We start from the raw sequence: 16698 nt of genomic DNA, 5'->3' as shown, positions 1-16698 counted from the left end.
CTTTCTGCTGTCTACCAAAGCAAACAAAGAGCTGCTCAGAGCTTCTAAGGCTCTGCGTGCAATCCAAATAGATGCGTAAAGCTCACACCGGACACAGCAACGCCAAGGCTGGATCTGCCTCCTCCTGGGGCAGCACTTGCAGGTTCACCACCTGATCCCTAAAAGGAGTCGTGGGAACCTTGGGCACATAGTCCAGTCAGGGTCTCAGGATCACATGAGAGTAACTCAGACCAAACTCCAGGCACGATTCGCTGACAGAGAACGCCTACAGGTCCCCTACCCTTTTGATGGAAGTGAGCGCAGTCAGGAGGGCAGTCTTCAAAGAGAGTGCCTTAAGCTCAACTGACTCCAAGGGCTCAAAGGGAGCTCCCTGTAGACTCCGAAGGACTACAGAGAGGTCCCATAAGGGGACGAGGCGCAGTCTGGAGGGATTCAACCTCCTTGTGCCTCTCAGGAACCTGATGATCAAGTCGTGCTTCCCCATCATGATGAGCCAAAATAGCAGCTACATACACCTTCAGAGTGGAGGGGGACAGCCGCCCCTCCAGCCTCTCCTGCAGGAAGGAAAGCTCTGATCCGACTGCACATCTCTGGGGGTCTTCGTGTCGTGAAGAACTCCACTTAGCGAACATATGCCACTTCAAGGCATACAGGTGCCTCGTAGAGGAGCCCTAGCCTGAGTGATCGTGTCCACCACCGCGGGTGGTAGGCCACTTAGGTCTTCCACATCCCATCCAGGGGCCAGATGTGGAGATTCCAGAGGTCTGATCGCGGGTGCCAGATGGTGCCCCGTCCCTGAGAAAGAAGGTCCGTCCTCAGGGGAATTCACCAGGGGGGGCTGTCACAAGGAACGTGAGATCCGAGAACCGCATCTGGGTGGGCCAGTAGGGTGCTACTAGGATGATCTGCTCCTTGTCCTCCCTGACCTTGCACAGGGTTGTGCAAGTAGGCTCACTGGGGGAAATGTGTATTTGCATAGTCCAGGGGGCCAGCTGTGTGCCAGTGCATCTATACCGAGGAGTGCCTCAGTCAGGTCATACCAAAGCAGGCAGTGGGAGGATTCCCGGGAAGCAAACAGGTCTACCTGTGCTTGACTGAATCGACTCCAAATCAGCTGGACCACCTGAGGGTGGAGTCTTCACTCTCTCCTGAGGGTAACCTGATGTGACAGCGCGTCCACTGCGGTGTTGAGGTCGCCCGGGATGTGAGTGGCTTGTAGTGACTTGAGGCACTGCTGACTCCAGAGGAGGAGACGGCCGGCGAGTTGTGACATGCAACGGGAGCGTAGAATGCCTTGACGGTTGATGTATGCTACCGTCGCTGTGTTGTCTGTCCAGACCAACACGTGCTTGCCCTGGATCAATGGTCGAAACTCTGCAGGGCGAGCAGTACTGCCAACAACTCTAGGCAGTTGATGTGCCAACGCAGCCGCGGGCCAGCAGCTGTGTGCCCATTGCATACGGCGCCCTAGCCTGTCTTGGAGGCATCTGTTGTAACCACGACCTGCCTGGAGACCTGCTCTAGGGGAACCCCTGCCTGTAGAAATGCAAGGTCAGTCCAAGGGCTGAAGTGGCGGCGACAGATCTGCGTGATGGCCACGCGATGTGTCCCATGGCGACATGCCCATCTTGGGACTCGAGTCTGAAGCCAGTGCTGAAGCGGTCTCATATGCATCAACTCGAGCGGTGTGGCCGCTGCTGAGGATGCCATATGCTCCAGGAGCCTCTGAAAAAGTTTCAGTGGAACCGCTGTTCTCTGTCTGAACACCTTCAGACAGTTCAGCACCGACTGTGCATGCTCGTTCGTGAGGTGCGCTGTCATCGAGACCGAGTCCAACTCCAAACCGAGAAAAGAGATGCCCTGAACCGAGGAGAGATTGCTCTTTTCCCAGTTGACCCGAAGCCCCAGTCAGCTGAGGTGCCGGAGCATGAGGTCCCTGTGTGCGCACAGCAACTCTCAAGTGTGAGCTAGGATTAGCCAGTCATTGAGGTAGTTGAGGATGCGGATGCCCACTTCCCTTAGCGGGGCAAGGGCAGCCTCTGCGACCTTCGTGAAGACACGAGGGGACAGGGACAGGCCGAAGGGAAGGACCTTGTACTGGTACACCTGGCCTTTGAAGGAAAACCACAGGAAGGGTCTGTGTCGAGGTAAGACCGAGGCGTGAAAGTACGCATCCTTCAGGTCTACCAATGCAAACCAATCTTGATGCCGGACGCTCGCTAGAATGCGTTTTTGTGTCAGCATTTTGAAAGGGAGTCTGTGCAAAGCCCGCTTCAGTACTCGCAGGTCCAGGATTGGTCGCAACCCATCGCCTTCCTTTGGTACGATGAAGTAAGGGCTGTAGAACCCTTTCTTCATCTCGGCTGGAGGGACAGGCTCTGTCGCGCCCTTGCGCAGAATGGTAGTAATCTCCGCATGCAAGGTAGCGGCGTTCTCGCCCTTCACCGAGGTGAAGCGGACGCTGCTGAACCTGGGCGGGCGCCTGGTGAACTGAATCACGTAGCCGAGTTGGACGGTCCGGGTCAGCCATCGCGACGGGTTGGAAAATGCGAGCCATGATCCCAAACTCCGGGCGAGGGGGACCAAGGGAATGATCACGTTGGACGTACCGGCGGGTGGGGCCTCGCGGCGGGGTGGAGCTCGAGGTGCCACATCGAGGGTACTCGAGCCCCGTGCTGAGTCCAGGGACATCGAAGCACTTTCCTGGCTCCTGCCGCCCACAATAAGATTGGCAGAGGAGGGGGAGGAGGAATCTCATCCCCGTAGTCCACTGGAACCAATCCCATGTGGGCGTGTTTGTGCCACAGCTGGGTGCACGGGGGCGGGGGGTCCGCCGCTGGAGCGCAATACCTGCCAAAGTGGGACGGTGGTTGTGACGACGGCCATGCGTACTGGATATGTGAACCAGGAGATGAGGGAACCATTCTTTTGTCAGGCTTTTGGGTGCCACAGCCTCCTGGGCATGCGGCGACAAAGGATTCTCCTCCCGGCCCTCCACCGGGGATGGAGTGGTCTGTCGACCAGCCCCAGAGAAGTGGGTCTCCTCGCCCCTTGGTCGCCCGTCTCAGGGGCGCTTCGAAGCCTTCTTTGGGTTCTTAGCGGCCGGCCACAAGACAGGTGGCGTCTGCTTCCTGCGGAGGGCTCCACGTCAGAGCCGGGCCACGGGTGTGGGCTGCGGTGGAGCCGGTGTTGTTGCTGCAGGAGAACGCCCTTGGTGACGAGCAGACAGGTTGCGGGGTCTTAAGCTGCGCTGGGGCATGATATGTTGTAAAACCTCCGTCTGCTCCGTGAGACTGGGCAACCGTTCTCGAAGGAGGAAGCTGAGCCGAAGACTCTACGTCAGACTGGACGAGCCTGCTCTCCGATGCTGCGCTCGATAACTCATCGTCTTCTGGAGCTCCGAATGAGAAGTCGAACTCACGCTGAGACGAGCTGCCGGTCTCGTGCAAGAGCCCAATCGGGGCAAGCGAGCGTGCTGGGGAATGGGAGGTCCGTGGGAGGATACCCGGCGGAGGTGGTCCCATTGAGGTCCCCAAATCGCCCCCAGTGCTAACCGACACGGCCTCAAACCCGTAGGTAGAAGGACCGGTGCGGGGAGCCGCTGGGGTGTCTTGCGGGGTGAGTGCCATGGTCATGTTCTTGCAATGAGGACATGACTCATCCACTAATGATGTCTCCGTGTGGGCAGTGCCAGGACAAGTAAGAAGCGGAGAGATATCGACCGCAACCAGGAATAACACACAAACGGAAAAGCATCTTTAAAAAGACGTTCCGTGTGTGCCGCTCTTTTAGAAAGAAAATATACTCTTTTTACAGTATACTCTTTTAGTTGTTTCTGCTGAAGCGCCCAGGGGTGTTCTCATTGAAATGTGCCGTAGAATCCAGCAGATGAGGTGAATGAACTTTGCGGATGAATTCAGCTTCAATGAATAGAACCGCTCAGCTCCAAAGAGAAAATCTGAATGAGTGGATGCATACCAGCTCCTTTTATACCCGTATGTCCGGGGGAGTGGCATGCAAATTCCACTCGCCAATTCTCATTGGCCTTTTTTCAAAAAAGCAGAGGTGTTTGGGGCTCCAAAGAGTGACCCCTAGTGTCACTACATCGACACAACGTCGAGTGAGTGACAGATAGGAAACTGATCAGCATTTCTATGAAAATTCATAACAAGCAGCTAATGATTACAGCATTGACTGTGAGCTGTTAACAACAACTGTTAATTGCCTGATTTTAGATTTACATCACATAAACCCTAGTTTAGCAGAACTACAGCAAATATCTAACATGAGCATGGGTGCTATTTTAACACTATAATGTGTTTAAAACATTCAAATGAGTGTGGTGCTACGCTAATGTGAATATAAAATGGTGAAACTCATGAATACATTTCTGAGTTTTATTTCACCCCAAGATCTCATCTCAAATCTCATTCTCATTACTGCTATACATTAATGAAAATCATCCTGTCACCCTTTTTTTTTTTTCAGTACTTATATGTACTTTAGAACATATAATGCATGATATAATTTTTTTATATCACAGCAATGAGGATGTGATTTTTTTATATAAATATATACAGTAATGAGAATTTGGGGGAAAATTTTCTTAATTGCCATGAAAGCAATGTCATAATGGAAATATATCTTAATGGTCATAAATATAGGCCTTATTTTCTTTGTGAAAAATCTAATTTCTTATTTATATCCTTATATTTTGGGGTGAAATGTGTCCAGGACTTTTCATGATTAACTTAAACAATCTGTAGAGTTGGTGCTGCAGAAAATTTTACAGTAACTTTAAAGAAATTTGTAAGGAAGATACAACAACTTTGTAATTAATCCAATCATAACATTTTCCAAACAGTAATGCACATATGATCTTTATTAATGCAATAATCTTAATAATGCATGTATAATCTTCAGGATAAAGTTGGGCTACATAAGCTTTCTTCCCCTATATTGATCCAGTAATTCATAACAACAATAAAGGCTGGCTTAAATTCGAGATCCAGTGCTATTGAACTGAGTAATTCCAATTAGCTCCAGGGGCATTTAATTGGATAATATCACATATGCAGCAATGCCAGTTCATAATCCACAGTCATTTGAACACTCTTTATAATGCAAGTCACTTGCAGAGGGACGTTTTACACAGTGTGATTCATTGGAATACCATTTTTAATATGCAGGTTGGCATTTTTACTTCTCAACGACATGAGTGCTCTATTTTAAGGTCTTAATGAGACAACCTGCTAATGTCCACTCTGTTTTATTAATCTTAGCAGTAAACAACAGCAGAGAAAAGCAATATGTATAAATCAGACTAAAACAAAAACTCAGGGATAAAAGGATTTGCCTTTGGTCCTAAGTTTCAATTACCCAGCTCTCTTTAGTAAATAAGGCCCAGATAAATAAAGGGGCTAAATGAATATGACACACTACAACACAGAGGGAATAGGTTTCCATTCTCAGACCAGCTTGACAGCAATAAGCTCAACTTTCCCTGTGGATTTGTTGTCAGTGGACTGAATCGTCATGCACAGAAAACAACTGTGTCGTGTGGCACCCTTGTCCATAAAGGCACAAATGTCTACATTAGTGTTAAAGCTTAACTAAAGCCACACCATGCTGGCAGATGAGCCTGTCAATTCAGTGTGATGAAGAGTTCTGCTAATTAAGGCTGTCACGATTATAAAATGTGGCTGACAATGAATTGTCAAAATATAATTGCGATTATGATGATTAATTTTCTTTTTTAGGGCTTTCACGATTATAACGATTAATTGTCTGTTTTAGGGCTATTACGATTATGACGATTAACGCACATCTGCTTCCGCGTGCTAAGTATTGCGGCTCAGGCGTTTTCGGTTACAGCGTTCAGAGTGCCTACGTGCAGAGATTTATTCATGGGATGGCAGATTATTTCTTTTTTAGGGCTGTCAGTTGATTAAATCAATAAATTATATTTCTGCCGCTAACATGATGTCTCAATTTTATAATTTGCCTCTAAAAATATTTTTTCCTTTCCAAATGTAGCTAAACTCAGCTTCTGAATAATAAATCATGTATAACATGTATAACCTGTAGCAGTCTGGCTGTCTCATTAACACACATTTCATTCATGAAATGTATCCTTCCACCTTTTGTCATTTGCGTTTCGAGCTGATATGTGGTTAAATATCTGCTACAGACCTCTGTGTGAGGAGAAACGGTGAAATGCACTTGGACTGGAGTATATACCAGCCATTGCTTTCTCAGATTGGGTCGGGCTGAATTAAAGCTCTGAAAACTGTTCTTCCACTGAATTTTGAAGAAGCTAAGCACGGTATTGTTCAGAATATATCTTCTCCTATCTCTGAAAAGATCTGTACTTTAAATCCTCTTTCGAACACTCATTTTAAGTGGCTTTCAGGAACTAGGCAACTACGGCGCATGTAAACACATTCAACCTGAAACTAGCGGGAGTATGTCACGAGGCTTAGTGCAAGAAGTCCATTGTCAGTTTTAGGGCTTTTACGATTATGCCGATTAACTGTCTGTTTTAGGGCTTTTACGATTATGCCGATTAACTGTCTGTTTTAGGGCTTTTATGATTATGATGATCAATTGTGTATTTTAGGGCTTTTACAATTATGATGATTAATTGTCTGTTTTAGGGCTTTCACAATTACGATGATTAATTGTCTGTTTTAGGGCTTTCATGATTATGATTATGATGATTATGATGATTATTTCATGATTAAATGTCTGTTTTTGGGTTTTCACGATTATTACAATTAATTGTCTGTTTTAGGGCTTTTATGATTATGACGATTAATTGTGTATTTTAGGGCTTTTACAATTATGATGATTAATTGTCTGTTTTAGGGCTTTTACGATTATGAAGACTGATTGTCTGTTTTAGGGCTTTCATGATCACAGTGATTAATTGTCTTTTTTTGAGCTTTCACAATTTCAACTATTAAATGTCTGTTTTTGGGCTTTCATGATTATTACGATTAATTGTCTGTTTTAGGGCTTTTACGATTATGAAGATTGATTGTCTGTTTTAGGGCTTTTATGATTATTACGATTAATTGTGTATTTTAGGGCTTTTACAATTATGATGATTAATTGTCTGTTTTAGGGCTTTTACGATTAGGAAGATTGATTGTCTGTTTTAGGGCTTTCATGATCACAGTGATTAATTGTCTATTTTTGGGCTTTCACAATTTCAATGATTAAATGTCTGTTTTTGGGCTTTCACGATTATTACAATTAATTGTCTGTTTTAGGGCTTTTACATTTATGACAATTAATTGCCTGTTTTAGGGCTTTTACTATTATGATGATTAATTGTCTGTTTTATGGATTTTTTAAGACGATTAATTGTCTGTTTTAGGGCTTTTATGTTTATGACAATTTCCTGTTTTAGGGCTTTTACTATTATGACGATTAATTGTCTGTTTTATGGCTTTTTTAAGACGATTAATTGTCTGTTTTAGGGCTTTAAAGATTATGACGATTAATTGTCTGTTCTAAGGCTTTTACGATTATGATGATTAATTGTCTGTTTTAGGACTTTTGCGATTATGACGATTAATTGTCAGTTTTAGGGCTTTTGCGATTATGATGATTAATTGTCTGTTTTAGGGCTTTTACAATTAATTGTCTATTTTAGAGCTTTCACGATTATGATGACTGATTGTCTTTTTCAGGGCTTTCCCGATTATGACAATTAATTGTCTGTTTTAGTGCTTTCACGATTATGATGAATAATTATAATCGTAAAAGCCCTAAAACAGACAATTAATTGTCTGTTTTAGGGCTTTTACAATTATAATGATTAATTATCTGTTTTAGGGCTTACACGATTATAATGATTAATTGTCTGTTTTAGGGCTTACACGATTATAATGATTAATTGTCTGTTTTAGGGCTTTAAAGTTTATGATGATTAATTGTCTGATCTAGGGCTTTTACAATTATGATGATTAATTGTCTGTTTTAGGACTTTTACAATTATGATGATTGATTGTCTGTTTTAGGGATTTTACAATTATGATGATTGATTGTCTGTTTTAGGGCTTTTAAGGTTGTGATGATTAATTGTCTGTTTTAGGGCTTTAAGCCGATTAACTGTCTGTTTTATGGCTTTTATGATTATGACAATTGTCTGATCTAGTGCTTTTACGATTATGACGATTAATTGTATGTTTTAAGGCTTTTACCATTATGACGATTAACTGGCTTTTCTAAGGTTTTTATGATTATGACGATTAATTGTCTGTTTTAGGGCTTTTAAGATTATGACAACTGCTACCACCCCTGGAGTTTGCTAGTTCACTAGTTCGAATCCCAGGGCGTGCTGAGTGAATCCAGCCAGGTCTCCTAAGCAACCAAATTGGCCCGGTTGCTAGGGAGGGTAGAGTCACAAGGGGTAACCTCCTCGTGGTCACTATAATGTGGTTCGTTCTCGGTGGGGCGCGTGATGAGTTGAGCGTGGATGCCGCGGTGGATGGCGTGAAGCCTCCACACGCGCTATGTCTCCGTGGCAATGCGCTCAACAAGCCACGTGATAAGATGTGCGGGTTGATGGTCTCAGACGTGGAGGCAACTGGGATTCGTCCTCCGCCACCCTGATTGAGGCGAATCACTGCGCGACAACGAGGACTTAAAAGCACATTGGGAATTGGGCATTCCTGTTTTAGGGCTTTTACAATTATTATGAATTATTGTCTGTTTTAGGGCTTTTACAATTATGACAATTAATTGTCTGTTTCAGGGCTTTCATTGTCATACAAAATGCCATACTTCTTAAAGTGTATGTGTCTTCATACTTAAGTCATTTATTTATATTTATTATGAAATCATATAGTAAAATAGGGGTATATGATTTCCTTTAAGACTTTAAAAAGGATAAATGACATGAAAAATAATATTTTAAATATGAAAATATTTCTAAATACATTCTCTCTTTTTGGTCCACTTTAGTCTGGGTCCATTTTACATATTACTGGGTCCATGTTTTAAGAACCCAGCTGACCTGAATAGCAATTATATTATATTAAAGTATGCAATAGTAAAATACATCTGCCCTAAATTATTCACTTTCACACGTTATTTTAAGTTATTTTTTAGATGGAGAACAGTTGTTCCTGTAGGGACTAACAGCAGCTTGACAGCCTGTGGCATAACAACCACTCAGAGGACACTCTATCAGAGAGGATTGCTTTAGGAATGACTCTGTTCTCTCTGTCCAGTATGCTTACTCTCCTGCTCTATCTTTCCCTCCTCTCACATTCAGCAGTGGATCTGTGTGAGACTCCAGCTAATGATGAAGCTCTGAAGGATTGACACAGTGAACCAGCAGTGGAAAGGCAGAAACAGAGAGGGTTTTGGAGAGATATAATGAGCTGATACACCCCTCAGTTTCTTATTATCCAAAAGCACAGTAAGAGCTAGATAGACTCAATGTAGGTCTTTACTGTTGCATTGAATTTAATTACAAATGGTTTTTACAAATAATTTACACAGACATTCTTTCTGCTCCTGTTTCCTGAATAAAGACTCAAGTGATTTTCCTCACCACTGTCACTGTGTACTTGCTCACTGGTAAGCCAACAACCTGAAATGCTGCATTGTGACAACCGCTGTAACAATATAAAAAGCAATATGCAAATAAAGCTACTGTAGTGCTGAATAGTCTCTCTGAATGAGTCTGAGGGAAGTGATACAGATCTCTGATAAGACTGCTGATAGTTTTAGGCTTGATAGTTTCTGAATGATTCCACATGCTTCCAGAGGAATCTGTAAAAAAAAAAAAAAAAAAAAAAAAAAAACTCACCTCGCCAGATTGAAGACATCATCGATCAGACCAGCCCTGTTGCCCACGGAGATGATCTGCAGAGAAAGAGCGGTAGAGCAGACATTTATAAAACATGATGAAGACAGGCAGGATAGATGAGGAAGATGAGGAGAATTAGAAAAGGGAAGCAGATTGGAGGAAAATGGGAGGAGTCCAAGAGGAAAGACAGGAAGAATATGGAGTAATGGAGGAAGATCGAGTGACAGAGGTGGAATGAAGGAATCTCTTGCACAGGGAATTGTTACTGGTGTACCGTTGGGTTGGTCATCAGCTGTTGAATTAGAAGTCTCCAGTTGTGGAGGTTGTAGTTTACTCTAAAGTAGCCGGTTTGATTGATGTTGCCCAGCAACCATGTCTCCTCGTCCATGTGACTCACTCTGTGCATCTCTATAAATAAAATAAGTAAAAGAATATGAAAATATGTTAAATGACACTTCTGACAGATCATCTATGGCTCAACTTTCATTCCATCAAACACACATGGGTAGCTGACATAAAATACTTTTGAGAAGTTGACATGCTATACTCCATCTAAAAAAAAATGTTTTAACTGCATTTTGCTTATTCTTTTGTTATTATTAAATATGCAGTTTTTATGGCCATATTTATTGAGAGACTACATAGAATATTTTTTCATTCAAGGTCTAAATGTATCAGTTTTAGTGTTCCCTGAGAATCAAACCCATGATCTTGATGTTGCTAGCACCATACCTGTTGAGCTACAACAGAGGTGTCCAAACTTTTACTACTGGTGGCCACATGCAAAAAGAAATAAGGTGTCATGGGCCGCACCGTTGTAATAATAAAAAATAAAAAAAAGGCTAGATGCCACTATTGCATCATCGTTATATTTATACTTAATATTATGTACACTTTTATCACATTTTGTGTTAATAAAGGATATATCTCTCACCAAGAATGCTTGCAATAGAACAGTTATGCAGGGTCAGAAATTAAGGGGGGGCTTGAGTGCAAAAATGCCCCCAAAATTGGCAAAAAATGCCATAAAGTTTGGGCAATGTGTAGGGCAAACAATGCCCTGGTTTAATTTTTTATGATTATTTATACCATCTGATATAGTTCTTAAAATTCTACTTTAAAAGTAGCATTACACTATCACTTAAAATATGTTTAAATAAAGGAATGACAGTAAATTTTTATATGTTTAAAAAATTGCTCATAAACCAAAAGTCCCCTGAAAATTATATCCATAGGGCAATTATTGGCCCCTTTATGGAAAACTGATTTATGACCATGCCATAATGTAACAAATATTATACTGGGTAAGAGAGCTTGTTAATTTCAATGCCCTTGAATTATGCTTTTTTATTTTTTTGATGTCTATTCTGTGTCACTGCAAAACACAAGCAGTTTTGGGTGTGATGCATAACAAAAATCAGAATCTGTTACATTTTCTGCTATGACGTGATTCAAGGAATTACTCTCTATATATTAGTAATTCAGTCATGCTTTCTGATCTGTTGTTATTCGTGTTACAAACACGATTTTAATTTGATCAAAATGATTGTGCTCCCTTTATTTGGTTGAGTGCGAGCTGAGTGCACACAGTACAAGCAGAGATGTGCGATTGTTTTGAGTGTATAGGAGATCCGTGAATCATTTTTCTTGTTTCAATGAAACCTCAAAACAAACCAATTTACAACAATTAATAAACTTCCTGGCACTGCAGAAGGCATTCTAGGAAAGTGTGCTTGGCTCACGCTCAATAAAATTGGTGCGGCCATTCACGCTACACAACGGCAGCTCTACTCAGTTATATGATGAGTGGTCTCGGGACATTTTATCGAGAATGAGTACATGAGCAAAGCATTTAACCCGATACCAGTCCTATAACAAACGCATCATTCTCTTTGCATGGCGCTTCATCCATGGATATCTGGAGAATTCCAAACTCCTGTTGAACTCTTCCAATGTATGAAGCTGGTGGCGACTAAAGACAACGCATTAGTGGAGACAAATGCACTGTGAAATGTGGCTGTATGTGACACCCCGTGTTCAGAATATGAATTTCATATAATTTCTCAATAGGTGGGCCAAATTATATTCTTTTTCCAAAATCTCTTGCAGGCTGCACCAGGGCAGACAGCGGGCCGCAGATGGCATTCGGGCCGTAGTTTAGACACCCCTGAGCTACAATAATATTTTTAAAGAGAAATAGTGATATGTTACAGGACCTTTTAAACTTTCCCTTCATTTATGTTCATATAAATTTTAACCTAATTCCTTGATTTTGTTGTTGGGCATGTTATGAGTCAACTTTATATGTACACAAATACATAACACACAGGACATGAAATGACAGTCTAGACATTGACAGACAGATGTGATATCTTTACATTACAGGATGTTTAAACTGTGTCCTGACGTCTAGTGAAGCTGCCCTCAATGTATTATATTTCAGAGAGACGTATAGCTTCTCATGTCATTGAATTTAACTGAACTACTTTAAGAAAATTTAAACTGACAGGTCACTGACAATTACAGTTCATTTGGACTGATGTGTTCTGTCTAGACAGTAACACACTTTAAACAAAACACTTGACATTAAGTAATGTATGACGTCTTTAATCTTATTTGTTTGCTACAATTATATGCTGTAATATTACAGGCAGAGCTTGTGGTTTTTCATGGATAACAAATGCACTTGCTAAGTGTTTTAGAGTGCTCAGAGGACTCAATGGATTTTGAGTGTATCATGATCGGGGCACATCTAACCGTTAGTGACCAGATTGCAAGAGTCAATTCTGTGCATTAATGCGTATAAATGGAGTCTGTATGTTACATTATTTGCTTCCATCAAGAGTCATTGTGTCCAGTCATCTGCATTGTACCCTGATCAGGGCTGTATGTAGGGAAGAATTGCAGAAAATAGAGGCTGTTAAATGAGAACTCTGTGCTCTGAGCCATATGGATCGCAGAGAAAATTTAATTCCAGCTTTGGAAATTTGACTCATTTACATTTATGCATTTGGCAGATGCTTTTATCCAAAGCGACTTACAGTGCACTTATTACAGGGACAGTTCCCCTGGAGCAACCTGGAGTTAAGTGCCTTGCTCAAGGACACAATGGTGGTGGTTGTGGGGATCGAACCAGCAACCTTTTTATTACCAGTTATGTGCTTTAGCCTACTAAGCCATCACCACTCCACAAGACTCGCTGTGTCTGTATTCCAAGGAGGAATGCCTCTTTTTCCAGAGGAGAGGAATAGAATTAAATATGGTGATATTTAAGAATTACAAGAATGGTAATTAACATATGCTAATTAATACATTCTGTATTATTCTCACCTGTTGTATTGGAGAGCCAGATGATTGTCTCTGTTGATATGTGACTGGAGTTTCCCACTGTGAGCGTCAGGGGAATTTGCCACTGAAGGCTGAAATGAGACAAAGACACAAATAACTTGAAATGCTTCTATTCGATCTCACTTTAAAAAGTGAGATCTCACTGACACAGATACACATGCACAACTGTATGTGTCACATGTTTACTGTATGATAATTATTACATACTCTGACACATATAACTCCCATATCACATCGCCAATGCACTATCACTTCACCAGTTAAATATCCGTCTGTAACTCAATGTGGACAGTCGGTTGTTGGCTCCGTTTATATCACACTGTCTTTTGATATCTACTCTTATGTACATGTTAATCTTGCTGTATAACCATTTGTAACTGTTCTATTTTCTCCCGCATTCTTGAGACTCGTTATTGTTGTTTCTCATTCTGTAATTGTGACGTGTGCGTGTTAAACATTGGGAGAAAAAGAGGCAGGTAAGTATTTCATGTGACACACAGTGTACACACAGTTATACTGATTTTATATTAGATACACCAGGTAAGGAGTGAGTGCCACCCCTTGTAAGTTTTGTGTTATTGTTAGTAAGAGTATGTTAGTTTGGGTGTCTTGGAAGTGGAAAATGAAGTTTTTGTTTCACATTTTTTCTTTTGTTAGTCAGTTTAAGAGAGATTGGGATAATTAAACTTAGAGGGCGTTTTGTTCTTTGATTTGGCACCACTCAGGTCCTTTTAACCCTTTGTCCATCGCCATTGTGAATATTGTAAATACTCCATATTTTCATAGCTTGACCCTTCCCTCACTCATCACTTCAGCTACCCCTGTACATAATAAACCACTTTGTTTTGAATTATAGCTCAGTTGTCTTGGTCATTTCTGTTCCAGCACTCACAGTAATCATTTATATTACTGTCGCCTCAGTGAGGAATGTGTGTAAACATCAACTGCGAACTCAGCAACAAAACAAGATTTTCAAGGGCAGCTTTTAATTTCAGCAGTGACATCAGCTCTAAACAGCAGACACTGGAGAAAACTGGGATAATCAGGAATCTTGGATGCCAGTCTGAACAAGGTCAAAGAGAAACTATAGCAAAGCTGTAAACACATTCTGCATAAGATGAAGCATTATTTTAAGTCAATATGTTTCTAAGGGGACTATAGAGAGAGATGGTGTGCTAGATGAGCACTGATAACAATAACAATGCATCTGTGTGTGTTCAAACTAAATCACATACTGATACATTTACATAAATCTGCTTTCATCAGGGAGAATGAACAAGAGAAGAAAACAAAGAAAATGAAAGTTCTTCACAGGCTTCTGGTAATTTGGTGGCTTATATTTAGGTTCATTTATGGCAGTGTCTGTCTTTTATCATCAGCGTTATTTACATCTCTTAGGAACTTTGTGTTATGGCTCAGACTTTAAATAAAAAAAAATACGATTTCAGTCTTTAGAGCAGTTGGGTAACGTGTGTGCTGAGTAACTGTGCCCCAATGCTCTCTCAACGTTGTTTTATATTATTTACTCAGTCACAGGTAAAGCGCAACTCAAGGGAACTCAACAGTGTGTTCTTTATGACATCATAATAGAACCTCTACTGTTCTGATTCTAGAATCTCTCACTACTGTATAAATTGAGTGATCTGAGAGTCAGAACTACAGATTGATAGATCATTATTCAATGCTCTGACTGTATAAAGACAAAGAAGTCTAAAGTGAACATGGGTAGAAAGAAGAAGGCAGCATGTCATCATATTATGTCCGTTACGGTGTCTGAAATGTTTTTAGTCTGCATCTCTACACCTTATTTTCCTCTGCACTGATGCTCTTCATCTTAGGCCCTGTTTAAACCTAGTATTAAGATATGTTTTGGGCGAGCCGTTTAAAACGGGATGATGCTAAAGACAGGTGTAAAAGGGATCCAATATGGTTTGAGATGTGTCCTCTTCGGCCATATTGGGAGGTGTTTGAAAGTGGTCAAAAATGCATCTGACCACACTGGGCTTGTAGTGTAAACACTCATCTATTTAAATGCATTCGAACAGCAGTGAAGTACTGCCTACTCACCTGTCAATCAACCGCTGCACCATGTAATTTTAAACTAGTTTTAAACTTTACCTGTCGAGCATGACTTTGAAATAATCATCCGATACCAATATTTTAAGGAGTGCATACATTTACATAAACAAAAACTTCACAGAACTTCTTCAGTTTATCTGATATGAACATGCAGTGACAGATGAGAAGCCCACATATCTGAAGCACAGTTAATACAGGTACTCCACTTAAATAACACAGAATTTGGCTCAAAATGTCATGTTTATGCTTAGATTAAATACAAGAATTTATTTGGGGGAAATGCTTTGTTTTGTGGCGTATTCTTTTTCTTCTTCAAAAGTTTTGCACTTTATTATCATTCTGTGAAAAATTTACGAATGCGTGACTGATGCATGTCATCATGGAATCAGACAAACTTCTCTCAAAATTCCAACACAAGTGGTCAAACTAGATGCACTGAGATGCATATTATGACCAGGTGTAAACTGTGGTAAAAACATTTCAACACTGTTTCTCCCCAAAAGTTTTCTATTTGGCAAATCCATGAAACTGTGTGGTTGCTGGGCCTTCTGCTCACTACGGTCCAAGACAATTTTTAGACTGACTAAAATTTGGAAGGCCATCTCTCATTCAGATACAGCTTATATTGTGGAGAGCCCACATATTCCTACAACATTGGCTTGCGGCCTGTTGACTGTTTTATCATCCTCCAGGAAAAAATGTGTCTGAGCAACAGAAATAGTGATAAACAATTCTTCTGCCAAGTAATATACTGTAGTTAATTATCCTAACTGTAGACTGTTTATGGCTGCCAAGCAAATTGGTGCATTAATAAATAATTCAATTGATGTGAAGTCACAGGTGTGTTTATATTACAGCTGGAACTATCTATTTTATAAAAAATATAAAAATAAAAAGTAATTTTCTAAAGAGTAAAACACCAGGCAATTTATAGATTGCAACAAATATTTAAGAAATGCCTGAGCCTTGAACACTATTTCACCACTATAAAAAAGTACCAGCTGTGGTATGTGAAATGTGTCTACATTTAAAATTCACTGCGATTAACCCACATCCATCCTTATTCATCTCTCTCTCTCTCTCTCTCTCTCTCTCTCTCTCTCTCAGATTCTCACAACACTTTTACCCAACATTAGCAGCACAGACAGGAAAGAACAAATGTGTCCATGAAGGTCCTCCATGATGGAGTGTGTGTAGAGCTTGAGCTGTTGTGTTCAATTGTGCTCTGTAGAATTGCATCAGACATTAAGGCAATCATCCAGCGACTGTTTGAAAGCACTGAGACCATAAGGAACCAGACAGAAGAACATAAGGATGTTCTGCAGGATGCTGTGGATATTGAAGTAATCTAACCGCCCTGCAGAGAGCAACCTGCAGCTGAACATTTGCAAGACAAAGAAGTTGATGGTTGGTTTCAGACATAGCAAGGAACCCTTGCGACCAGT

General features: G+C 41.3%; 1 protein-coding gene across 1 annotated transcript in view; it reads right to left on the bottom strand.

Moving 5' to 3' along the window:
- The window catches only part of LOC127435402 (thyrotropin-releasing hormone-degrading ectoenzyme-like), a 215769-nt gene that overhangs the window by 30757 nt on the left and 168314 nt on the right, over positions 1 to 16698 (bottom strand). The window contains exons 11-13 of the mRNA XM_051688862.1: positions 13157 to 13245; positions 10101 to 10234; positions 9827 to 9882 (exon numbers count right to left, since the gene is read on the bottom strand). Coding sequence (XP_051544822.1) covers positions 9827 to 9882; positions 10101 to 10234; positions 13157 to 13245 — 279 coding nt within the window. The remainder of the gene's footprint in view (positions 1 to 9826; positions 9883 to 10100; positions 10235 to 13156; positions 13246 to 16698) is intronic.

Source organism: Myxocyprinus asiaticus, chromosome 45, assembly GCF_019703515.2.
Source record: "Myxocyprinus asiaticus isolate MX2 ecotype Aquarium Trade chromosome 45, UBuf_Myxa_2, whole genome shotgun sequence".
Taxonomy (NCBI): domain Eukaryota; kingdom Metazoa; phylum Chordata; class Actinopteri; order Cypriniformes; family Catostomidae; genus Myxocyprinus; species Myxocyprinus asiaticus.
The sequence above is the reverse complement of the archived record's forward strand: the minus strand, read 5'-3'. Positions and strand labels throughout refer to the sequence as shown.